The 27221-nt window shown below is 41.4% G+C and overlaps 1 protein-coding gene across 3 annotated transcripts; it reads right to left on the reverse strand.

Annotated features, from left to right (window-relative positions):
• Positions 1 to 3990: 3990 nt before the first annotated feature.
• On the reverse strand, positions 3991 to 26551 carry ECHDC1 (ethylmalonyl-CoA decarboxylase 1). 3 transcript variants are annotated; one of them, XM_053381854.1, is made up of 6 exons: positions 26453 to 26551; positions 18062 to 18283; positions 16249 to 16391; positions 11549 to 11601; positions 9757 to 9837; positions 3991 to 4413 (listed from the first exon to the last, which is right to left on the reverse strand). In XM_053381854.1, exons 2-6 carry the CDS (start codon positions 18279 to 18281, stop codon positions 4008 to 4010), a joined length of 903 nt encoding a protein of 300 aa, XP_053237829.1. In that variant the 5' UTR covers positions 18282 to 18283; positions 26453 to 26551; the 3' UTR covers positions 3991 to 4007. The 3 variants fall into 3 exon arrangements, with proteins under 3 accessions (XP_053237829.1, XP_053237828.1, XP_053237830.1); XM_053381853.1 differs by lacking the exon at positions 26453 to 26551 and adding an exon at positions 26310 to 26445; XM_053381855.1 differs by lacking the exon at positions 26453 to 26551 and adding an exon at positions 26092 to 26290.
• Positions 26552 to 27221: the final 670 nt, after the last annotated feature.

Below are 27221 nucleotides of genomic sequence, written 5' to 3' on the forward strand. Positions count from 1 at the left end.
CCACCTGAGCTCTGTTTCCACATGGGTCTGCACCCATGTCATCTTGAAGTTAGTTATCAAAGGAGGAATGGACACTGGTTAATTGTAGGACTTTGTGTGCTGAAAATCAACATGAAACACAATGTGCTGAAGATTACACAGTGCTTGAAAAAGATGGTATAATATATGGCTCTATAAAAACCCATTCATTTCTCCTGCCTTGCCTAATCTGCCAGGATAGGGAATCTGCAGAAATTTGTAATGTAGTGAGATAGGCAGAAAGCCAAACCACAGATTGCTATTTTGGTTAAGTACCATCTGTGAAAATACACCTCTCACAGACTTTCTGTACAATTGCTAACATTGGGCAAAGACATCCTTTCGTGTGGGACGTGGATAGATTACTTGGTGGAAAACCATCACATCCATAGCCTGCAGTTGGGTGGGTGGTAGTCCAAAGCTGATATGGTGTCAGGAGACAAAGGGAACATTGGGTCCTGTGGATTCACAGCTATTGTAGAACACTCCATTTTGCCCTACACTGTCACTAAAAACACCACTACTGGAATTTCCAGTGGGTGTCTTGGGAGGCCACTGGAAGTGTTGGTGTCTTGCCCATAGCCCATTTTGTTCATCTACTAGCTCCGTACATAACCTTTGGCTTTGACCCTTTAGGTTTCTGTGATTTTATGGACGGCTCCTTTGCAATTAACATATGCAATAGCTGACTATCAATAGTGTTTGGTCCTGGAAATGGAAGGCTAAGAACTGGAACTCCCCCAGTCTTTCATTCTAGGTACAGTCTTTGCTTCAATTCTTGGTGGCCGCCACTGAGCACTACCTCCTTTCACATTTAACACTGACCTGCATAGACATTGTAAAGTATCAACAAGTGTTATAACTAGCTATGTGAACCCAGTACCATTTATACATGAAGTAAATGACAAGCAGGCCTCCATAGTAAAGCCACAATCATGCCAGCATGAAGGGGATTCCTGACCTATCCATTAAATACAGCTGAATAGCTACTGCACAAAATAGAAATCTCTTTTGTTATAAGCATATCTGTAAGTGCCAGGGTACTGTGTATCATTTGGTGGTTATTAGTCATTTCTGGTAATACTGTCTTCAATAAAAACACAAACCTAAGTTTGTGCTTCTGCACAAAGCTATTCTTTCCCTGGTCTGTTCTCAAGCTTAACATCCATGTGATCCCCACATAAGAAGTGGCAGCTAACTACTTGAGTTACACATAAATAGGGGCCTGGTTATAGATGCTACCTTCATGAACATCACAGTACAAACCTCATTTTAATCAGCCTGTTTGCACATGGATCTTTTGCAGCTCTGAAAAAATACTCTATTTATCTCCATATGTACTAAAAAACAAGAGATGATACTCTTTAAAGTACAGTTCTCCATCCACAATAAAGCAATTTAAATAATTTATCCTAGTCCCATAATGTGAACTAGTTTAATAAAAGGCAGCTGATGTTTTAGGTCAGGAAAAGAGAGGGCTCCAAGGAAGAGTATACCTCTAAGCAGGGCTTTTTTCCAGCCGGAAATCAATGGAACTGAGTTCTGACACCTCAGGTGGTTGCCATTGTGATTCTAAGAAGTGGGAAGTGTTTATGGTCAGTTCCGGCACCTCTTTTTCTAGAAAAATAGCACTGCCTCTAACATATTGCCAGTTTTTCAGCCATCAATGTGTTTCACATAGCTGTGGGACATTGATATATACTGATACTGAACATGCTCTATTTTGCACCCTGGCACCATGCCTTCATGTCAACAATGCTGCTGTATCAAGCAAAATGAAGGACGGCTCTAATAACACTTTCATCAGGAATGATTCTATAAATTAAGTGAATTAAGAGAGCCTAGCTGTAGTTATTTTGGATTCTCTGTGCAAGCTTCCAGCAGGGATTCACAATCCTTGGCTTGCCTTTATAACAAGCCAAAAATCATGCTTGTTATGACTCACCATGTTGAGAGATGAGCAGGGTCTTACTTCATATCACACCATTCTCCAAGCTAGGAGGTCAGTGGGCGTGGGGGGGGGCGCTTCCTGCTTTCCAAGAGTCTCCAAGGCTCAGTTGTTAGCTGTTGAGCACCTGCTCTTCACAGGAGAAGCACATATATTCTTCCTCAGTATTGCACTCAATAGGTTGGAAATGTGCTCACCAGTGATATGTTTGTCTATGAGCACTTCAGTTTTTCTTGATAAATTGAGTTATGAAAAAGCTGTGCTGCAGAAAGCTTGAGTCAAAAGGTTGCCATGTTTCACCCACCACTGCAAATGTCTTGCTGTAACAGACTTTCTGATTTGTCACAGCTTTGTATGCCGAGTGTATCACCAAAAAGAACAAAACAAATAAAACAAATCTGCACTCCTCTTTGCTGGATCAACTGCTATCATTACTGGCTCTGATAAGGTCTATTCCCCACCCCGCCTCCCAGGTAACATAAAAAGAATAACAGTAGGGTCATCATTAGAAAGGAAGAACTACAAATAATAGTATTACAAACAGAACAGAAGTAATGACTTGTTTGACTCAAAGTTCTTGCAGTCCTAACACAAATATGAGGAAGTTTATACTATAGAAACTACAGCTTTAAATGCATCAAGGATATTGTATACAAAACCAATTTACTGTTTCCACAAAGCAGCTAGATACTGGTTTTGGCACTTTGAATGCAATTGAAAGTTTGCAGACGCAAGTCATCTTGGAGATGCTTTTTTGTATAGGCTGAAAAAGGTAAGGTCAATTAAGTTAACCAGGAAATCCATCAAATATGTCTTTGATCCATATATGCCTAGACACCATCACTGATATTTGCAGATACAGCATAAGATTGTGTGAAAATCCGTTTTACGTTTAACAATGTGTCTGCCAACTTTATCTACACAAAGACCTAAGATGAAGGTGAGATGTTCTTGCACTTAATACAAAATCTTATAGCACCTTCAAGAATAACAAATGCATAAGCTTTTGTAGATGAAATCCACTTAATCAGATACAATGTGGACTTGGGTTCATGAAAGCTTATGGCATAATAAATTTGTTGGTTAAGGTGCCTCAATATTCTTTGTTTTTGCTGCAACAAACAAACACAGTTCACCTTTCTGGTGTAAGTTTGAGATGGCTTAATAAGCTGAAGGCAGGAGCTTTGGGGCTGTGCATGTAGTGTATGAGCTCACTCAGTACCACCTAGATGAAGTTTGAGGAAAGCTATACTGTTACTTATTTTAGTTCTGACCTGGCCAATTCTCAGTGTACATGTACACAGGGCTAAAGTTGCTTTTAGGTTAAACCTATTTTTGATCAAACTATGTCAAACTTGGACATGATTGTTTCCAAGAGCTTTGAACTGGAGACATCAACAACAACAACCAAACCCATTTGAAAAGGATATCATCTTACATCCATCTCAGGTCTTTGCAAGGATAAACTTGGCTAGAATGCTGCACTTGCCTTTCAAAATATTATGCCCGTACATAACATAATGCACATGAAAAGAATGCATTCAGTGAAGATGCTTTGAAAGAGTAAGTTTAATTACTACTCCAAGTATGATAGCTCTTACTACGAGAGAGAGGAACATCTTACATATACTCACTGGGATGCAAATGTCTCCCGGCTGATTTGCAGACTTCCATATACATACAACCTCCACGTGCAATATGCAGAAAGTTGCTGGAAGGGGTATGTATATATATATATATATATATATATATATATATATATATATATATACACACACACACACACACACACACACACACACACACACACACACACCCTACCTGGGACTAAGCTCCCAGCATTTCTTTTATTTTTCAAGAACAAATTTCCCTAATCTCCACTTTAGCTGTGATCAGAGTATAGGGGGCTTATAATCAAACGTCCCAGAAAGTTAATGCCCACTGAGTTGATACAATTCTTAACAGTTTCTCCCAAATCCCTGTTTGGCAGCAGCTGTTTGTTTGGGAAAGAAAGATCAAAACCATTTCTTTTGTGTGTCATTTATTTATGTTTTGTTCTCTGAGCCAAAGCCTGTAAATTGGCAGGCCCACCCCAAACAGTTCCAAAAATCTCTTTTTCGGTCATCAAGGCAGCTTCTAACTGCAGCTCTCGTCCTGCAGAAACCACTTTCTTCACAGCCTGAATTACTGCAGGAGGGCCCTTTGTGTATGGTCTGAGCCATGTACGTGTTTCTTCCAGTGACTCAAGTTCATCAGATGAGGACAACACGGCTTCTACCAGGCCAATACGAAGGGCGGTCTCTGGAACCACTTTTACAGCACCACTCAGCAACTTGAGGGCAGGGCTGCTGCCAAGGATTTGTACGAGCCTGGCAGCTCCTCCCCAGCCTGGTACTAAGCCCATCTGCTTGTGGACAAATCTAATTTCGCTCTCCGGGGTCATTAACCTGTCAGTGAAAAACAAGTATTCAGTTGTTAATTTATACTGAAGCTTAGCAGTCAAGCCATCTCAATTCTCTCTGCCTCATTCCTATGCAAAGCACAATTTCGGATGGCAAGATGCAGACTGTAAGTGTTTTCTAACGTTAGGCAGGCTAATGCTACATCAAGCAAGCAATTTGCAGAGACTGAATCCAAAGTAAGGCAAAACAAATGGATCACTTTGAAAGGGAAGACAACAACCTTTAATCGAAAATGAGAATCCAGCATTTTTATATTAGGTTGAATATTACCTTTCAGATCAGAAATACGCAAGGACAGATTCTTACTACCACCTCAGCATGGGTCAGGGGTTGTTTAAGGACAACCTATGCTCATTTTCAATGACTTCAGTCTGAGGAGTTGCAATGAACACATATCTTCTTCTCTGGCGTCGTAGCCGAGTAAGATTGTCTTCCATAAACACGGTTTTAACAATGAGTCCGTAAGTGACTGGAGGCCAATTCTGGACCCACATGTCCTTCCACAGTGTGGACATTGGTTCCCAGGCGGGAGTTGATCACAGTGTGGATTTGCCAGGCGTGCCTTCCTCTTAGCATGTTTCTCCCTTGAGTTCGAGTGTCTTCAAAGTCCATGACACCTTTGGTAAAGGCTGTTCTCCAACTGGAGCACTCACAGGCCACTGTTTTCCAGTTGTCAGTGTTCATACTACATTTTTTTAGATTTGCCTAGACAGTCTTTAAACCTCTTAATGAACACACATAAAACCCTATGGGCATGGGGCTGAAATCAGATGGCAAGACTGGGAGGGATTGTTTTGCCATGAAGCAGCCCATGTTTTGCTGGGCTTTCTTAGCTAAGCAAACATTTGTGGTCATCAGGATTCCATTGGTCCCATTTTTATTTTTATTTTAAAAGGAATGCCAAATATGCTAAATGGGGCTTACTCCCAAGTAAATATGCACAAATTGTCAGCCCTAGTCCTAGTCTGTTTATTTATTCAAAGCCCTGGTCCTAGTCTGTAGATTTATTCAAAACATTCACATTTTAGTGAAGAATCCAGGCAGCACGAGAATCAAGAAGTGATGGGGAAAACAACAGAGAAAAGGCCGGAGCTCGGGGATGATGGGAGTTGTAGTCCAACAACATCTGGGGACCCACAGGTTAGTCCAACCCCCTGCAATGCCGGAATATGCAGTTGTCTCATACAGGGATTGAAGCTGCAGCCTTGGCCTTATCAGCACCATGCTCTAGCCAGCTGAGCTATCAGACACATTGTTTGAAGCAGGATGGAAATTAAACACAAGGGAAGGGCTGTGGCTCAGGAGTGGAGCCCATGCTTTGAATGCAAAGGGAGCCAGGCTGAATCCCCACCTTCTACGGGTAGATCTGAGACAGGCTGAGGGCAGGCAGACTGAGTTAGGTGGAGTCATGCCCATTTTTCTTAACAGGACAGCCTCCACGGCTTGCAGCTCTAAAAACGTGTTTAAAATGCAAATGATTAAAAAGGCCGGTCTGACTTTTGCAGGTCACTGCAGATATCATGAACTCAGCTGACCAATGGAAGATTAAAAATGAGTATCCCTCACAGTTCATGCATAAAGCGATCCCTCTGTTTCTTAGCCTGCACCTTATTTCTGTGAGCACATCATTGGCTCACATGAACACACTGCACCAAGCTCGCAGCAGTGTTTTGTCAGCTTACATTTCTCAAGAAGAGCTCATATGTGAATGCTCGGTGTGAAATTTAGGCCATATATTTGTAAGAGAGGAAACTTCATTTCACATTAAAACCATCTTGTTTACTGGACCGCTGCTTTGGATTTAAAAAGAAGAAATAAAAAGACCATAACAACGCCTGTGTGTTCCTCTCTAATGATATGACTTGTGATTCAAGTGGCATGGTCTGGAATACTAATGATTTTTACAGTTTTCCTAGAAGAGAAGGATAAGCAACCTAGAAAATGCCAGAATTTGATCTGCCATAGCTCCAAAGCTTTATTCACGGGCGTGTGATGGAGCCACATATCTCAGAATCTACTTTGGTATCACTTACACACACAACAAAGCTGTGTGTATTCTGCCCATGTACAAATGTGCTTTGCAAATATAAAATTCAACATAAGTTTCTAGTTAGGAGATGTGTAGAGATAAGCTCTCCCACATTTTCAGGCCTGTTGAAGTATCAAGAGCTACAAATCCCAGACACCTCTGGCAGTATTCTAGACTGACTGGAGTGGGGGGGGGGACTTTACAGATGTAGAGTCTGCTTCAAGAATATCATAGGAAAAGCTAAACGACCCCTGGATGGCTAAATTCAGTCAAAAGTGACTATGGGGTTACGGCGCTCATCTCGCTTTCAGGCCGAGGGAGCTGGCATTTGTCCACAGACAACTTTCCGGGTCATGCGGCCAGCATGACTAAACTGCTTCTGGGGCAATGGAACACCGTGACGGAAACCAGAGCGCACAGAAATGTCGTTTACCTTCCCACCACAGCGGTACCTATTTATCTACTTGCACTGGCATGCTTTGGAACTGCTAGGTTGGCAGAAACTGGGACAAAGCAACAGGATCTCACTCCATCGCACAGATTCAAACTGCTGACTTTCTGACCTAAAGTGTCTATAAAGGTCTAGGCTGTGCCTCCTCCATTTATCCAGAAAAGGTAAGTGTGGGTTATTCAGGATAGAAACCTGCTCAGCATTTTATTTTCTAGTCCAATTCAAAGGTCACCTTCTCCCAGAAAAAGGGTGATCAGTGGAACTGACCTCCAGCTTACAAACTTCTGCTTCCCAGCTCTGCATCTCCCTTGAACTGCAACAGAGAAGGGGGACCTGAGGACTTTGTTCACATAGAGCGTGTGCCAGCAAGTTCCTCCCTATCTTCCTCGGATTTCTTTATTCTTCCCTTACCAGAGCACTGTGAGACAGAGCCGCAGAAAAGCCAGCCATGTAATGTAGTAATCAGACCTATGTTAATGCCCTATTCTCCGCCCCCCCCCCCCATTTCTATATCATTGCTAGTAGCACTGGGCGGAGATTGAAAGTGATTGAAGTTAAAGCCATATCTTCAGTTAGCAGAAGCATTAAACATGAGATATCAAACTGAAGTTTCCCACCTCAGGCCAGCTTATAATTGTACAGTATTTCATGCTTGTAATTATACAGTAATATCTAAACTGTGTGGCTAGATGCAAAGCTATTTTTAATTGATTCTTCTCCCCCCTCCCCCGCTTCCCCTTAAAAGAAGTTGAAAATTTGTTTCTGCACAGAGCTCTTCAACTTCATTTTTTTCCGTGCCAAATAATCTGATCGTGGTATGAGGCCTAATTACATAGATTCAGACACAAGGAGCTGGCATTAGCACAGGAGTCGAACACAAAAGGAGGATGGCGGGTAGAGGAAGTGATCCATGGGTCATGGGTGCTTTAGTTGAGATCCCTACATTGCAGGGGGTTGGACTACATGATCCTTGGGGTACCTTCCAACTCTACAATTCTATGAACACCCAGTACCCCTGACCATTGCCCAAGCTAACTGGGCCTGAACTCCAAATGGCCGGCATTCTTCTGGCATGCCTGTAACATTACTCATCCCCCAGCAGCACATGAGCATGGTGAATACCCAGCTACCTGGAGAGCAAAGCCAGCCTGTGACACTTCCACCCCAGCTACCAGAAAAAGGAACTCCCAAGAGTTACAGGTTAATTCACCACCTGGGAGGGGACAACTAGGGCTTTTTTCAGCCACCTCTCAGGCAGGTGGGCGCCATTGCCATTCTAAGAGAACAAGTGTTCTAGAAAAATGGCACTGGGGACAACCACTGGCTAACTCTCCTGTCACCAATGAGTGAGTTCGTTATTTATTTAGTAAGTGTCTATCCCACCCTCTCCCCAAGGGAGAAGTTCTCCCCGCTTGTCATTTTATCCTAGCAAGTTAGGCTGAAAAACAGTGACTGGCCCAAGGTCGCCCAGTGAGCTTAATGGCCGAGTGGCTATTTGAACCCTGATCTCCCAAAGCTTAGTCCAATGCTTTAACCACTGTACCAAACTGGTTGTTCAGGTCAGCCTGTTTCGCCCTCCCCTGCTTTCCACCAATGCATGCAGTCTGAAAGAGCAGTCTGACATGCAGGGGGAAGCCCCCTGGGTTGTCAGAAGTATTCAATCAGCACCTCACACCCAGGTTTCAAATGAAGAAGTTTTTTTATTAAAGTCAGAGATGAAGGTATAAGGAGAGGAGAGAGAGAACAGGTAAGATAGCACAAGCAGAAAAGCAAACAGTTTACTGTCTAAACAACCCACACTAGACAACAGAGCAAGGATTACCCATGATGTTGAGGAGATGACCAGGTTTTTTTAAACCCTGTAGATACAATTTGATACAATGCAGGTATGGCTATGTGCACTCAAACAATCACTACAGGCACTTGGGGACTTGACAAGGGATGCCTAAGAGGATGAAAGGTTGATACTTCTCAACAAGCAAGGAAGGAGGAAGTAAAAAGGTGACAGCAGGGAGAGATTTCCTAATTACTTCAGGTAGACAGAATCCATGGGGGGGGGCGCGTTTCAGCTTGCAATGCGACAGGAAAGTTACTATGTAATTGGGAATCTATGCCATTAAAGAGACGGGCATTTCGTTCTCAGGCTTTTCTCCAAAATGAGCTGTTCAAATATAAAGAAAGAGGGTAGTGGAATTGCTTGACTTTATGACTAAGCTACAGGAAGTAGCGATGGCCACCCATTCAGAAGGTTTTAAAAGAGGATTAGACAAATTCAAGGAGGATATGACTATCAATGGCTTCTAGTCAAAATGGTTATGTTCCGCTGCAGTATCCCTCTGTATAGTGGTAGGTGGGAATAATGAGTGGGCAGAGGTCTGTTGTACTCATGTCCTCTTTTGAGCTTCCCATAGGCATTTGAACAGGATGATGGGCTAGGTGGGACTTTGGCCTGATCTCTTCTCATGTTCTTATGTAACCAGTTTTCTTATTGTGGAAGTTAAAAAGATTCCTTCTAATCCAACATTTTTACAACATAGGACACAACACTCAAATGGGTGTAGGCGTTCCCTTTGAAATATTCCCTTTTATTTATAAAAAATTATTAAATTGCCGTTCTATCAACATACACTCAAGGCAATCTATTCTATTTAAAGCCAAGAGCAAACAGCACAAAGGATTGTTTAAAAAACCCCACAATACTAAAATGCTATGGCAGCATGAAAGAAAAGTGCTAGGAGAATGAAGTAGATGAGATTGTATCTGCCACTCTTTCCCTGGGCACAATCCAAATGTGAAAACAATGTCTGAACAGGCTCGCAAGTCTGCTCAGGGATGCATTTAACCCTACCTGAAGTCACATGCAGTGGTGAGCTCCGCTCCTCCTCCCAGAGCTTTCCCTTGCACTAATGCAACTGTAATCAGAGGTAACCTACACAAAACAGGGAGCAAGAAAGAAACCATTCAAAATTAGAACTACAGTCAAAGGGTTAAATGATCAAAAGGCATGCTATTCCAACCAAGACAAACAACGGTTTGTCTTGGAAAATAAGCATGACACATAAACATCAGAAACAAAAGCAATTATCATAGCAACAGTAAAAATACAAAAAAAGCAGTAGATCTGCTTCATATTTGTTTTACGGTTCTCTTTTGTAGGCTATCTTGAAAATCTAGATTAATAAAATTACGTTTTAATAATTTTTTTATTTTTAAAAAAGGTGAAAGTAAGCATTAAAATGCACATGCATTGTGAAGACTGCCGGGTGGGGTGGGGGGGAATTGTAAGCTTTTATGTTTTTCAGACTTTATGGAGGACTGGCACCTGTTTAGTTTTGTCCATTTATGGTGCCCTGTCATGACAACCCCCCCCCCCCGGAAAGCTACCTTATCTCTGCATATATAAATAAGTTTCTTTTGGGGGAAAACACATAACCAGAGTCAGACATTCTGTTAAATTTTCTAATCTTTTTTATTCTGTATGACACATTTAGGAGAACAACTCAAAAGCTAATACAGTGGTACCTCGGGTTTCATATGCTTCAGGTTACATACGCTTCAGGTTACAGACTCCACTAACCCAGAAATAGTGCTTCAGGTTAAGAACTTTGCTTCAGGTTGAGAACAGAAATCGTGGTCCAGCAGCGCAGCAGCAGCGGGAGTCCCCATTAGCTAAAGTGGTGCTTCAGGTTAAGAACAGTTTCAGGTTAAGAACGCACCTCTGGAACAAATTAAGTACTTAACCCGAGGTACCACTGTATGTGGCTAATGTGGTTTTGAGCTCTCAAGAGGCCAAAATTAGAAATAGTATATGAAAGCTACAGCCCCCAACATTGACATGAACTGATAATGAAACTCAGTTATAAGACTATTCCTTCAAATGTGTTGTGAAGAACTGGGGACTGAGAGGTTACTGGCTATGAATTTTGGGGAATTCGTTTTCCAAAGCTCCCTCTCCCACAAGTTTGCCTCACGGTCCTTCATCCTCTGTCACCTTTTTCTCGTGTGACCTTCTATGCAGCAGTAAGTCTGCATTCTGTTATAGAAACGTCTGAAACAATGGGGAACAGGATTAAATGTCAGAGAAGGATGGACTTTTGTTTCTCATCTGGAAGTCCTTAGGTCACTCTACAAAAGAAAGCCCTCTCATAAAGCTGAAGGTCAGAAATAATCCAAAACAATAGCGGCACGAGAAATATGGCTTCCCAGTTACTAAGAGAGCCTTAAGAAATGCTGGAGAGAGAGAAACCTTTGTGGGGGTGGGGGAACAGATGGTGGATTAAACTAACAGTCTCCTCCTCTGCACATGTTGCTTCCATACCCCTATGTAGGTCGCGGACATATTGCTTGCCAACTTTTAAGAGATGGCTTCAACACTTTCTAGAAATTGAGGCAGAAGTTTCAGGGGGTGGTATGTCCTTGCCCCTACCACCAAAGGCTTTGTTGTCATTTTGGAAAACTTCAAGAGTTGTAAATGTCATCTGCTTATAAGAACCAACGTTTTAGTTTCCAACATCTCCAGGCTTACAAATCATGCAACACGTGAACATGAGATGCCACTTTTGGATTTATTTATTTTTTTGCTAGGGCTACAATTCAAGCTGTTGAACATTTTAAAAATTAATCAGACAAAACACACTAACCTCATGAGTCTGGTTAAGGTGTTTTGCATGAACATACACATGTCCATCCCATCCTATAAAGAAGGAGGAAAACAGTTAAAATTATCCTGAGGTACACAAATGCCCAAAGGGAATAGCTGCTCTGGAATGTTCTACTGATTCCAACTGAGCTTACATATAATAAATTTCCTAAACGTTTTGCCTACGTTCTGTACTCTAAACTGTACCAAAGACATTGTGCTCTAAATCAGCTACTGACTGCTACCAATGGCTCCATAAAGATGCTAAATAGCACTGGAGACAAAATAAGCACTGGGACATTCCACAGCATAACTGCCAGGACTCTGGTGCTCGGGTCCTGTTTACAGGTTTCCCACAGCCATCTATCCAGTTGGCCACTCTGAGATCGGGATGCTAAATGAGATGGCTCACTGGCGTGATCCAGCAAGCTCTTCTCATGTTCCTTAGACACATAGTCATCCAATGCTACTCTATGGAACCAGCCCTGCAGGTAAGTACAGAACCAGTGCAGAATAGCATTTGCAACCACTAACCTACAGAGCTAATTCAGGAGGAATCTATAGCTGATGGTCTCAAATGCTGCTGAAAGATAAAGCAAGAGTCACTTGACCTGATGGTCATCCATCAGGGCTAGCAAGGTCAACTGGGCTGCAAAACCAGGTTCTACCCAAAACTGGTAAGGGCCAGAATAATTGGTTTCATCCAAGAACATCTGTACTAAGCACTTTCCCAAGAAAAGAGGTCTTTGCATTTAGGTGGAAGGTGTTGCCTGGCATTGCATCCAGGGCAGGCTTTATTAGGAGTGGTTACAGCACAACCCTGCCACATAACGATGCATTAACCACTTGCTGGACCCACCCACTATTTCCCCTCATCCAAGCGGGTTAAGAGGGCAAGTCAGCATTGCTACAAGCCCGTTGTCCACATTGTCAGGCCCAGTGGAATGAGTGACTGGAGATAGTGTTTGGTGACCAAGTAGGAGTGACTGGGTTAATGGTGTGCTTGTGTGTGCTGGTGAAGATGTAGTATGGGTTGGGTGATATTAAATTAGTGCATATTGTATGATTTATGCAGATGTATCACAGAATTTGGGAGGGATGGTGAACAGTGAGGCGAGTGTTGCATTTTGGGTCAGGGTGTGCATTGGCAAGGGAGAGGCTGAAGAGGGAAGGGGCTCCTGACTAAAGACAATTCAAAATGTGCTGCTGTGTTTTTGCTTTGGGCATTTTTCTTTTTGTTATCTTGTATTATCTTGTAGTTTCTCAGGCTGTTTGTTATATAAGCATATTGCATTTGTTATTTTGTACACTGCTTAGTGGCTGAAATAGGGACTCTGCAATCTCTAGATGCCGATTCCTAGCTTTTACAATACACAGGCTTTTTTATTTTGCAAAACATTTTTAAAAAATGAATTTGAGACCCTTAGCCTTTTCTGTTTTTATTTCTATCTATTTGGCACATATTTTTGTTCTCTTCTTCATCTACCTAAAGGTAGCCTGAGTGGCTGTACATCTCTCTCTCTGTGCAATTTTATTGCTGTTTTGACATGGTATTGTTGTTGGCTTGCATTCACTTTTTAACTGTTGTAAGACACTGCAAGACAGCTCATTATATATATATATATATATATATATATATATATATATATATATATATATAATATAATTAGGAATACAAATTCTATTCATAAATGAAATAGGATTGAATAAAGCTGAAGAACAAATACATTTTCCACCCTAAGCAGTGATCTCACTATTTAACTTAAAAAACACCCTGAGCAGTGCACAAAGCAGGCCAGAAGAGAAGTCTAAAGTGTTGATGAATACAAAGATGCCTGTGTTTATGGAAGGGAAGGGGGAGAAGAGGAACTATTCATAGTGAAGAGTTTCAAAACAAAGCCACATTAATGATCTCAGAGCATTTCTGCTTCTACAAAGTAAGACTGTCAGCTGGTGCTAACTCTTGAATGGCAACCAGAAGGCGGACTGGGGAGTGCAGGCCATTATTAATATCTTATTAATTAAATGCCATGGAAGGCAGAGACTGAAAAGGCTTTGGCTCTTGGCTTCAGTTAAATGAGCCTAGCAGACTGAAGAGGAGCCCTTGATGAATAAGACCAAAAGCACCTATCTGGTTCAACATCCTATTTCCCATGGTGGCCAATCAGATTCCTCTAGAAAGTCCATAGGAGGTGAAAGGAGGCTGCATATATAGCCGTCATGACTCATGGCCATATCTTACATATCAAACATTCTCCTCTGACAAAACTGGCTGCTACAGAAAGGCATATCCAGTGGTTTGGGTAGTTCTTTCAGAGAAGATTTCCAGCTAACATTTAGCTGCTCTGCACCGCACAATAAGTTAAACTATGGGCTACTGAGACCACACAAACATGTGAACTCCCAGAGAAGAACTTTGCTTCTTCCCAGTCCTTTTTGCTGCAATGCTGTGTTAAGCTAACCAGTGCCAAGTAGCCAAGTCATCAGAGGGATGGCCTTTTCACCACTGCTGGAAAAGACCAGTGACATTTTTCGTATTTTCTCAACACCCACAGGGCAACACCATTCCCCAACAATAAAACCTGTTAGCGAACCTGTAACATGCTGTACAATAAGCCTGCAACTCACACACACTTAACTTGTGAGCTTTAAGCGCTTGGCAATTTATTTATTTTTTAACAATTAAAAGAAGGGAAGAAAGGAGGCAGGCATCTGGGAAGAAAAGACTTTGGCAGTCCCACTTGCCATTGTACCCAATGTGTTTTGACTATATGTATTTTGGCTTTAGGTGCAATCCCCAGAATGTAGGACTTACTGTAATTATTTTCAAAATGTGCAGTGAGAAACATCAAGCAAAGGTGAAAATAAATTACTCCCAGGCAAGATATAGTCTGAAAACTCACACTCAAGGTTCTTGAAAGACACTGGGAGTTCTGAGCCATTATTTAGAAACAACTCTCCTATGATTCAGATACCAGAAAGCAAAAGAACCTCTCATTGTAGTTAAACAGAGGGTGATATGCAACATTGGTCATATTCAGAGCAGGCTTAAATCCACTGATTTCAAAATGACTAATGCTGGATATCAGGGAATTCAGCCAAGTGAAAGGAATTTCAAAAGGGAGAGATTACAGCACATGCTTAGCTCTCCTATTGTAATCAATGGGACATAGAATGTGAGATAATTTTACACAGCTAATTACCAAAGTGATTTGGGAAGTCTGACATGCTTTCAGAGAATGGAATTTAACAAATACTTTTTAAAAAAATCTTAAAATACTGGGGTAAGTCTGCTGCTGAGAAAGTGTTTTAAGCAAATCAAGTCAGAGCTCCCTGTTTCATACTGTGAGGAATATACAATGTGTGGTCCATGTCAACAAACCCAGGAAACAATTTTATTGAACCAAATTTGGGTCACAGTAATTGCACAAGTTTATGACTCATGCCAAGGAGTAAATTTATTTTATTTCTCACATTTTGGAAATGAGATTTCCAAAGGATAGAAACATACAGCGATCAGTTAGGAGAGCACTATCTTTTATTCTTGCTGTAACAATAAACAAAGCCAGTCATTTCATTTTGTCCTGAGGAAAGTGAGAGCACTTTTCAACGCTGGCTTGAAAACCACTGTGAATTGACATGTTACAGCACTGGACAGGTTACTCAGCACTAATGACAGCTTTTAGTGTCCTACGTCGCTTTATGGATCCAAGTCCTTTTTTTAAAACCTAGTATTAATCCTGCCATTATTTAAACAAAGGCTGTGGCTGAATTCTTGCAAAGAGATGTGATTGCAGGGAATAAAATGGACAAATATCCTCTGTGGCCAAGAACAACAACCAGCTTGATACTGGGAATTTCTGCCTCATCCTATGTAGGTTTACTCAGAAACCCATCCCAGTGTGGGACTTACTTCCAAGTGTACATAGGATTGCTGTCTGAGGAATAAAATAAACCTTGCAAAAATCTTCTCAGAAGTTGTCCCATTCAGTTCAATGGAGCTTGTTCCCAGATAAGTGGGTACAGTGGTTGTTGAATGGCTTGTCTCCTGAACAAGTCAGCTCCCGAACGCCGCAAACCCGGAAGTGAGTGTTCCGGTTAGCGAATGTTTCTTGGAAGCCAAACATCTGATGCAGCTTCCGATTGAGTGCAGGAAGCTTCTGCAGCCAATTGGAAGCTGCACCTTGGTTTTCAAACTGTTCCTGGAGTCAAACGGACACCCGGAAGGGATTAAGTTCGACAACCAAGGTACCACTGTATTTGGAATGCAGTCTAAATAGCTTCCTTTTAATAGGAGTCTCCCTCCACATAGATTTCTTTCCCATTAACTGAACTGCAAGTGAAGGAGACCAATCCACTTTAACAGCTTGGGAAACCAATCAAGCTCATCTTACAGTCTGCAACCAGTCTCATTTCTCTGAAGATTTAAAAAAGTTTTAAAGAAGAAATGCAATAAACTGAGGGAAGAATTTCCAGCATGGAAATTCTGAGTAATAAATCAAAGACACGACCCCTACACTTGCACTACTTGCAATTTGTCATTCACTTCTGAAAGGCTGACAGCACATTCAGCATCCAGACACGAAACAGAATAATTGTTATTGTTTTCTTATGATGATTTGCAGGGTCATCTTTCATTGAGGAACAAGTGGCTCAGAACATTAAACAGTGCATGAGAAATTGATTTCTACTATCACTTACCTGTGGGCTGGACAGCGCCCTGACAGCATTCAGATCAGACCCTGAACAAAAAGTGTTTGCTGCACCACGGACAATTAGCCCTTTTCCATCCGTCCAGTTTTCCAATTCAGCAACCCTCTCCTGTAGCTCTAGCATCATCACACCTGCCATCAAAAGAAGGAACATGTGAGGGTCACCTTTAGAATGCATTTTATTAGAAAAAAACTAGTTTGAAAACAATTATATGGTTCTATGATAATGATATACGATTCTATATGAAAAGGCTATACTATCAGCATCTATACTTTCTATTTTTTAAAAACAGAACTATTGTTGACTCTGTCCTGGCTGCACCTCTTTCCTACGCACTTTGGAAAGTGCTAGTGGAAGAAAAGTGCCAAGTGTCCCTCCAGGGGAATGGCTGGGTAGGGGTCACCAAACTTTTTTTAAGCCAATGAGCACATTTGGAATTTTGAGGAAGTGCTGTGGGTGCCAGTCACATGCTGCAGGGCATACAGTCTCACAAAACGATGCTGTGGAGTGTGAGGTAACATGAAATGGCTGCTGGGAGAGCATGATATAATGGCTTACACATCTTTAAAAAACAAACAAACCAGAAAAAGAGATGGGACTAACCACAAAATCATGCTGGCCACACACACCCCCCAACCTCCCAGAGGAAAAGAATTATCAGTCACTGCTCTACATGCTCCCATATAGATACTCCTCACACTTCTCTAGTGAATTTTTTTTCTTGGTAAACCTGTGGCTTGACACTTTTAATACCCCCAGATGATTTAATGGATTCTCAATATGGTATGTTTATTGATTTGAATCCTTTATTAGTTTATTTATTAGTATCCTATCCAAACTCTTGAAAGAACGTAAGCATGCAGTGGCCAAACGCCACCCAATGGGAGAATGTATCAGTATTCCAGGGTCTCCACTGTTATAAGCTTCTAGCTGTAATTCACAGTGAGAGGACTTGACCTATGATTTCCTAAATCCTCCACCCCGGTGGTCATATTTCAGTCTCCATGGTCAGCAGTGATTAGCCTAAGGTTACCAGATTTTTTCCAATGAATCCGGGGACACTTTTCAACTTCAATGGATTTTGTATGGGTACTGATTTGTAAATCTGAGGACTGTCCCCAGGAACGGGGACGTCTGGTACCCTTAGACCAGCATACAGGTCTATAGAAAAGTGCTTGTCCAGCTTTTATGCCCTTTCTCTGGAACACTGAGGAAGTCAGAGCAACTTCCAGAAGCAATACAAGACTTTTTTAAAAAATCCATGATGGCATTCAGTAGCAATTTCTAGATCAGCATTTGGTTAATCCACCTACATTTCTATATTGAAAATCCTTATGAATATTGCTTTGGACTTGGAGCCTTAAGAAAAGACCAGGTTACGAATTTAAATAAACCAAGAATTAAGTACATTTGGGCAGATATATAAAACAAAGAGAAAAGAACTGGGGCATCTGGCTTCAGGCTCACTGAACCGTTGTGACAAAAGGCTTTTTCAACATCTAAAGTGTGGTATTACAGAGTCCCTGTGAAGAACACGACCCATTTAAAATCTCTGTGATTGCAAGATAATTCTCATCACATTTGAAGGCAAGTGTTAAGGAGTCATTTCTGCCTTTGCACATACTGAAGACGAAGCAAACACATATTACTAAATGTATTAATAATTAAGAAATCATTCACTTATTTGCTATACTAGACGCCCAATAGCTATCACTCTCTGGGCATCATACAAAGAGGAGAGAGAGAATATATAAATGTACATAACAAATTGCAAAAACCATCCACAACACATTGCTAATACCTGTAAATGCATTCATAAACCTTGGATTGTTCAATGTCAGTATCCCAATCCCATCATCTTCTTTAGAAAGGTCAACAGATCCACCTGCAAATTGCTGAAGCTTCTTCTTTATTTTCTCCTCCTCAAAGCCATGAGTATGGCTATGGAAAGACAAACTCACTTGTGGCAACAATCTGCCGTGAGTAATTCGATGAAAACTCTTCCATAGTAAAATGGTCATTTCTGGAAAGGAGCACAGAGGAGAAATCAATCCAGGTTGATGATGCCTAATTGCATCTTATTTTTCAGACCTATCTAAACAAAATAAAAAAATTCCTTCCAGTAGCACCTTAGAGACCAACTAAGTTTGTTATTGGTATGAGCTTTCGTGTGTATGCACACTTCTTCAGATGTTGAAGCTCACGTTTAAACCTCTTTTAAAAAAATGTAAGATATTAATATTTGATTTTTAATAGTGTTCTTAATTTATGGAATGTCTGACATTTTATCTTGCAGGCGTTCAGCAATATAAATGGCCAATTAGCATTTTCATAATGCCTCCTTGATTTCATCCACATGAAACCAACCAAGTGTGTTTTGAAGTTCTCCAGCAATAACTAGGTCAGCCCTTGAAATTTTTGCCATAAGTCTAGTAAAGCATAACCACTAATAGTTCGACACTAACACCAAGAACCCAGTCAGACATCAACATCACTCTCTAGCCACAGTCCCCACCTTCTCTACTAAACTATGGCTACTCAATGGCTTTGCTATATTGAATGCTGGAGAAAAACCAGCAGCAACTTTGTTATGTTGCTACTGCTACAGATAAACATTCCCCTATAGCTTCCAGTTACTACTATAAGATTAGCATATTTGATAAAATGGGATTAGTACTCATGTACACCCCGAGTAGGTTCACAAAGTATTCACATGAAAAACCATGGTGCCTGGGTGATGCCTTTTAAAATATCTATTGGATTTATTCTAAGCAGATACTCCATCTCCAATTTAAATAATGCAAATCTTGTATCACTGTTACTTGATTTATTATTTTAAAGTGCTTTTATTTTATCTCAGTTGCCCTGATAGAAGCTATTGGATACTTTTTCTTTCTCTCTCTCCTTTTTTTAAACTTGGAGGGCCTGTTAGGCATTTCATTAACAAAACAGATGAATACGTCTGAAGGTATATGTTAAAATCAGCATTCTTCCTAGTTATTTCCCCAACAAAATGACTTTCTACCTAACCTAGTTTCACCTGCAACTGCTAAGGTTTTCAAATCCCATTCAGGAAAAGCAAACCATCAGGAAAAGCAAACCAGAGCCATTCAGGAAAAGCAAACCAGAGCCATCTTTAAAGGATATGAACGCTTCAGGCCCAAATATGATCCACAAAGCTACCCTACGATAATTGATTTGTTTCCACAAACAGGAGAATGATTAAGGTACAGTATTTGTAAAGACAACATCTGTTTCAGAGTTAGGCTCTGAGGCTTCCTGAATTAATAGCTGGCAAAGTTCCCCCATCCCTGCAAGATTCATGAGCCTAAAACACCAAAGTACTGGAAGTTTTCTGCTTTTTATGGTTATTAAGAGAGATTATATTATAACCCAACAAAACCCTTACTTTCCTTTCCCTCTGGTAATAGCTAAGAGGAAAAATCCTCAGCTTTCAGACAAATAAAAACTGGAATGGGCAAAGGTATTTTTTCCCATTCAGTTTTACCTCTGAACAAGACACGCTTCGCCTAACCTAAATGAGAAAAAAGGAGATGAAGATAGCAATCACCACCAAAAATTACATCTGCTCTCTTTATTGTTTTTCCTTTTATCTAACTTAACATATATTTCACTTCCCTAATTTCATCCCATTTCTTTTTCCCCACAGGCATCATTACTTTGAAGTGCTCAATTTTTTGGATGGCAAACCAAGTGCTTTCAGATTTACATAGAATTCATTTGTTCTGTCTCTTTCATGTTCTATCGAGATTTTGGATTTTCTTTAGCCAGCTGAAAGCCCACACATCTCTTGGCCTGGTTTGAGAAAAAGTTAGAGGGAAAATATTCCACATGGAGTTTTATGGTTGTTTTTATGATGGTAGTGACTCCCTTGTTAATTAATAAAATTATTTACTTTTGCTGTTATTTATTTTCAAATGAATAATTTCTTTCTTTCTTTCTCTTTCCCAAGAGAGCTGCTAACATCAGAACATCTATGTACACCATTTTTTTCAGATGAATGAGTATTTACTTTTTACCCAAACACTTATTTTGAGTATTTATAAATTGTCTCTATATTTTTAAAAGAATCCAACATGGTTCACAGCACACATTTTTAACAGCCAGATACAAAACCCCCACATTTGCTTTCCTATCCACATAAATTCATCTGAAAATGAATAATAATCTCCCTTCTCTCCAGAACTATAATCCTAGCTAAAAATAAATATTGAGTTCATTTGAAGGACAGGTGACAACCGATTTTTTTAAAACAAACAAACAAACACGCAAAATATCTTATTTAGAATTCAATCAAATATAAATCAAAAGCTATAAACCGCAATGGAGATTTATTAATTATTTATTTCATTTATTATCCACCCATAAGCCTAAGGTACCAAGGTAGGGCACAACCATTTAAAATACAGCATTAAAAACAGTTTAAACTATATGACAATCACCAGAATAGGGTGGGTCCTAAAAATACGCATCTCAAGTGTCAAAGGGTAGGGTAAAGAGTGCATATTCAGCATTCGGTGTAAACTGTACAGTGAAGGTGTCAGGCACGTTCTGTGAAGAGGGAGTTCCACAGCTTATGGGTTGCCACAGAGAAGCCCCTGTCCTGGGCTGCTCCCTCCCCCCCAAATAAAAAAATTCTGGGGCAGCAGAACTACCAAGAGGGTGCCCTCTGTTGATCTTAACAGGTGAGAGGGTCTGTAGGTAAGAAGGCTGTCTTTCATATATTTGGGGCCTACCACATTTAGGGCTTTAAACACCAACATGTGCACCTTGGATTGGGCCCCAAAACTAACCAACAACCGATGCAGCTGTTCTAAAAGGAGGTTTACTGTTACATGCCACCCTGATTTCCAAGCGGTGAGAGATGCCAGGGGTTCCAATGGTTACTCAGGGTTTGGTATCCTTGGAATATTTATTTACACATATATATAACCTGGGCAGAAGTTGGAGGGGTTCACAGAATTAACACCCCAACAGATCTTGCTTCTCCGCTGTTACCAGGAGAGCCCCAAAGTCCAGTGCAGAGCTAAATGTGTCTTGCTGTCCTCAGCTTTACAATATCCTTCTGATTCTTTTGCTCACTCACACAATTCTCTGCAATGTAGCAGCCCTTCCTTCCTCCCCATTTGGATGCCCCTGACAGCTCAACCCTCTGAAGTGCATATCAAGGCTCTAGAAGTGGCCATCTGGTCTCTGTGTACAAAGGACTCGCTGGACCGGTTTCTTATATTTGCATCATATACCTTAATCTTCACCCCCCTAAAGTCAGCAAAACTGAAAGGTCTCAGCTGATTTTCAAGAGTTGTTTTGTCTAAGCCTTTGGTGTATTTTCAAATGTTGTTTTGAAATAGTAAATGTGTTGGCTCTTTAACCCTGTCTGTATGTGGCCACTACACAGGAGCATAGAAGCCGGAAGCCCAAGAACTGAAGTCTCATAAATGCAACCAGTGATGAGGAGTCAAAGTGCAATTTTTCTAGAAAAAGAGGTGCTGGAACTCACCATGAATCCTTGTTCTCTTAGAGTGGCGCCCACCTGAGAGGTGCCGGAACCCAGTTTTTAAAGAACACATGATCAAATGCTCTGGGAGCTGTTGCTTAGTGCTTACTTTGTGCTAAAGCCAGGAAGCAGTTTCTGTCTCCACCAGGTGAGCAGAAATGGATGCCCAGTTCATAGTTACAGGAGCGATTTATGGCAAATTGTAAAATGTTTTTATTGTTCTGACTACACAGGCTCACATCAGCAAGATCAGTCACAGAGGTTGGCTGTAAAAACCCTCACTATAGCCAAACCATTTCCAATTAAAATTCACAGTCTCACAAAGGTGAAGTAAACCTATATTCCTTCTAATACATCTTTGCTTTGAATGCTCAGCTCCAGACTCGGAGGTTTTGTTACAATCATGTGGTTAAATAGATTTTGTTAAACACAATTAGAAAAGCCGTGCCTTATAGATATAGACACATGCATGCAGGACATTCATATGTAGCAGCAGGAGTGGGACTGTGCTATTGGCCGAACCCCCAACACTGTGTTCCCTTCATCCTGACTTTCACATGTTGAGCAAAGAGGTCTGAAAGAGAACTGTTGGCACAAGCTCTACACAACTGGGAAGCCCATGCAATCAGAGATGCAATGTTGGGGTGGGGAAAGAAGCATAGCCCTGTTCCTGCTGCTACATTCAAGTGCCCTAGACACAAGTCAGTGTGTGATTAGAGCTACACTGAAGGTCCTTTAGGACGCAAAGTGGGAACATATTGATCTTTAGACCACAGCAGTGACAGAAAACACCAGGCCTCTCTTGTCTTCAATGCCATTGGATCAATTCTAATTGACGTTTCCCACACTCATCCCAGTTGAGCACTACACTTTAACCACAGGGCATGGTACCAAGCAACTGAAGGATCTATTTAGCATGGTGGCTTCCCTTGTGTGAGTTGACTACCTTCACCGACAGAAAGGGATGGAGGAAGGAGAAAGGGAGATTCTCTGGTTCAACGCTTTAGACTAATCAGTGCAGACTGTGACCTATAGCCTGAAGGTTTGGCAGATGCTGAATCAATGCGTCAGGAAACTGGAGGAAATGTGCCAACAGACCCTTAGAAATGCCTTCTGTGCCCACTCTCATATAGCTGCATCATCTCAGGGTGAGATTTTTAAAGGAAAAAGCAGAACCTGGATCTAGTGCAGATAAGCACAGAAAAAAAGAGGGGGGGAAAAGCAAGAAGCACTCCCCTCCCTTAGTCACGGCTTTCTTTTGTGCTAGAGCCAGGAAGCAGAGAAAACTGAATTGGGCACCTGTCCATGGAATCTACGTTCATGACCTCAGAGGAGAGGAAAAACCCAAGCCAATAACCACACAGCACACTTTTATTTGAAATAGTTCCGACAGGCAAATATACATTTGTCCCAATTTTGGAAAAATGTGCATCTAAGTATATTTGCTAAATGACATGGGCAAACTACGAGTGTATATTTGTAGGATAAGAAACTGTTGGCAAAGTGGTTCTTTAGGCAGAGGTTGGCCATAAAAAGACTTTTGGCCCTTTGTAAAGTGCCATGCACACCAGTGGGGGTTGATAAATAACAATAATGTTCACAAATTTTAACTGCTTTTTCATTCATGATGATGACATATAAAATCAGAGAATTGGAAAGGACTATGAGGGTCATCTAGTCCAACCCCCTGCAATTCAGGAATCCTGCCCAGAGTCATCCCTGGGTGGACTCGAAGCACCAACCTTCTGGTTAACAGCCAGATACACTGACACACCGCGCCACTGGAAGGATTTTAATGCCTTTCCAGTTGCTAGGTAGACTTGAGGCATCTACAAACGCAGTGTTAGCAAATTATTATCAAAGCAGCTTTTCTTCATAGGGTTTCTATTTTACATTCAATATTCATTGGGTACTTAGAATGAATGAGAACACAGGAGAAATGACTTTGGAATGGTGGCTTTGAAAATAGTGATGTTCAAGATTTTTAAAACTGCACAGTATTAACCTTTGTTTTTCAAAGAACAACAGTAGTCAGAGAATCATAGAATTGTGGAGTTGGAAGGGATTCCAAGGGTCATCTAGTCCAACCCCCTGCGATGCAGGAATTTCAGATAAAGCATCCATAACAGATGGCCCTTTAGTGTTTTATACATTTCTCCAATTGGGAGCTCAAAGCTTCTTTTTAAACAAGACTGCAGTAAGGATTTACCCAGTGCACAACAAATGCCCTACAGACCACACAGTGTCTCATCCACCTCTCTAGGTCAGAAGCAGTTTTAAGGTAATAACACATATTAGCCTAAAAAAACCCTCACATTTTTTTAAAAAGTTGCATCTCTGGATTTATAGCTCATTCAAAGGCTGCAAACTTTCCCAAAAATAGAAAGCATATATAAACCTTAAGGAATCTAATCTAATCTACTCTGGTTTGAACATAATTTTTGCCTTAGCAGCTGTCATTGTCCATCTCTATTCCCCCACCCTGGGTGATATTTACATTTACGGAGGCTTCTCAAACTTCTGTGGGTTAAAATGAGCAAAGACATTCATAGCACAGCAAATCTGGAAATAATCAATGCAGTATAGATTAAACAGGTAGTCAGTTTGGTAATAAAATTCCAAATTAGAATTTCTTGCCTGGCACTGATTTAGAATTCTGTGCACACTCTACACTGACATTTCACTGTCAAATCTTTGTACATTAAGCTTTAGGAAGAGAGATTGTGCAACAGCCTCAGGATATGCTTGAAGAAAACCAATTTTTGTACCATCAGCTCTAATTGCCTTTAAACTAATGGAAAAGAGTGAAAATAGTTAAGAGACCATGAAAAAGGGGAAAACTAGAAAGTTTATGCTGCAATCCTTAGAAGTTCCATAGCACATTTAGGCAGATAAATACCATTTTTTCTTCATTTTAAACATGAAATATCTTACCACCTCTTATTTCTTCTTATTGTCTATTATTCAGGTATATCCCAACTTAACAGGACAGACTCAAAAAGCAGCGAAGGGGATCTCTCTCTCCATCACACACAGTATACTCTATCCAGGCCACCAAGAGTTCAAGGACACGTTAATTTAAGGGATAAACATTTGGAGAGAGGAGGTGTGGTAGACATTCATTCTAAGTACCCAATGCCCAGGAAGAGTCCCAAGGGGCAGTCAGAGAGGCTTGGAGGGTTATGTTTGGTCACTGGGCATGAGGTTAGATACAGAAATATACCGAGCCAGACCATTCATCCATCCACACTGGACTGGTGGGAAGCTTCTAAGGTTCTTAGGTAAGAGACATTCTCAGCCTTACCTGGAGATGCCAGGGGGTGAACATGGGACATTCTGTGCGCAAAGCAGTGCTCTACTGCTGAGCCATGCCACTTCCCCAAGAAGATTCCCCATTGCTGCTCAAAAGGGTTTCAAAAGTCATCTAATTCAATCATTGGGCAAAACTCATCCATCACGCCTGTACCAATCATTCCACTTAATCCAGATTGCAGTATACTACATAGAGCACTTTCAGCCCTAAGCATGTTTCATTGGCTGTTAAGTCCTACCAGATTCAATATGGGTAACTCTGAAATAAGTACACTTATGGTCACAGCCTGCATTTCAGAACCTTACAACTCCTTCAGATTCTGAAATTACATCAAACCTTTTACTTTTGAGAGTTTGATCATGACACTATAAAAAGAACAAGCCCAAGAACTGTCAAGAGGCAGCAGGACTCTTCTTTCCATATTAACAAAATATGGAAATAAAAAAGTACGTAAGGAGATGACTGTATCACTCCCTGCAGCATATTAAGAGCTTAATTTGAGCCAAGGTTATTGCCTAGATTCCTCTTAGAAGAGATAAAACACATTTCCCTGCCAAACTAATTATCAATGCATGTGGTAGTTGCACAAACCTGCCACACAATAAACGTTTATGTAGAATTTTGTAATGTGTAAAACTGCCAGAAGGAATAATGACCAAGCTGTACTCCGTTTTGGGGGTAGGGTAAATGCTATTCCAGCTAACACTGGTCTCCAGCAGGTGGGTCGGGACCCACATTGTTGCATTCCAGGATGGGTCGCAACAGCTGCGCTACCACCGTGCAAATACAAGGCAAGAGAAAATCAAAAGGCGTCCTCACGCCCCCGTTTGGAGATGTGGGTCCTACGTCTGAAAGCACCCTAGACTACCGGGCTAGAGTCCCACGCATCCTTCTTTCCCAACCAGGCACGGTTTATTTACTTATGTAACCATTACGCGTTAATACAAAGGGGGAGACAGGAAGGAGAAAACCAACCAACAGAAAGCAGCAACTTAATTACAGGAGAAAGGGAAAGAAGCCAACAATTAGCGTTCATAATTCCCGAAGGGGGAATCGAAAGCTCATTTCCCCGGAGTCTGGCGGTAGGGTTCTTGCAACTAAGCGTTATGTATTTGCAGAGACTAGTCCACAGCAGCAGGAGGAGGAGGAGGAGGAGGGAGAGGTCTGGGCTGCCGCATTCGCGTCCTCAGGCGAACGTGCCTCGCCAGGATCACTAACCTGCAGTCCGCCAGCAGGAAGCGCCGCAGCGAGAAGAGACGCTTCGTGTGACCGCGAAAGGATTCCGCCAGGAAACCCCGCCCCCCTGCACAGAGGTTCCGTGGAACGGGGCGGCGCAATGGTAGAGCTTATTTGTTACATACGGATCTAAGGAAAGATCCTCGCAAGCCTGCGGTGAACGGGGTCGGGACCAGCTGTTTTCAACCCTTACTTTCTAAAGCTAAAGGGTTCAACGGAGTGGCTTCTCCACTAACCCAGAAATAGTGCTTTAGGTTAAGAACTTTGCTTCAGGATAAGAACAGAAATCGGGCTCCGGCGGCGCGGCGGCAGCAGGAGGCCCCTTTAGCGAAAGTGGTGCTTCAGGTTAAGAACAGTTTCAGGTTAAGAACGGACCTCTGGAACGAATTAAGTACTTAACCCGAGGTACCACTGTATTGGGCCCCACCTGCTAGCCTGCTCTCTAAGATATCACTGGTTTGCTCATTTCTATATATAGGGTGCCTACATTCTGCATGTGCAAATGGCTTTAGCTACCTACAGTATTAGGTCCATAAATTACCATAAAGCATATATTCAACACAAAAAAACAGTGACAAAAACATTTTCCTGGTCTAACTGGGAGCAGGTTCTTGCTTTGCTGCCTGAGAGCTGCAGAGCTGCATGTGCTTTCCAAAGGTATAGCTTCCTAGGTGGAGATCGTCACAAAATTCAAGCTAGGACCATAGTAGTCTGGACAGCAGGAACTGACCAAGCAGCACCACTGATACTGCTCATTAAATGGCCAGGGAAGTATGAGAATGTAAGCCTCCTTCAGATGACCTATTTATTGAGCATTTGTCCTGACTGACGTTCTGAAAGCTGATGCAGAGGTTAGATTAGATCTCGTCTTTCTTTATAATTCGTTCCTATTCA

This window comes from Podarcis raffonei, chromosome 3 (assembly GCF_027172205.1).
Source record: "Podarcis raffonei isolate rPodRaf1 chromosome 3, rPodRaf1.pri, whole genome shotgun sequence".
Classification (NCBI taxonomy): domain Eukaryota; kingdom Metazoa; phylum Chordata; class Lepidosauria; order Squamata; family Lacertidae; genus Podarcis; species Podarcis raffonei.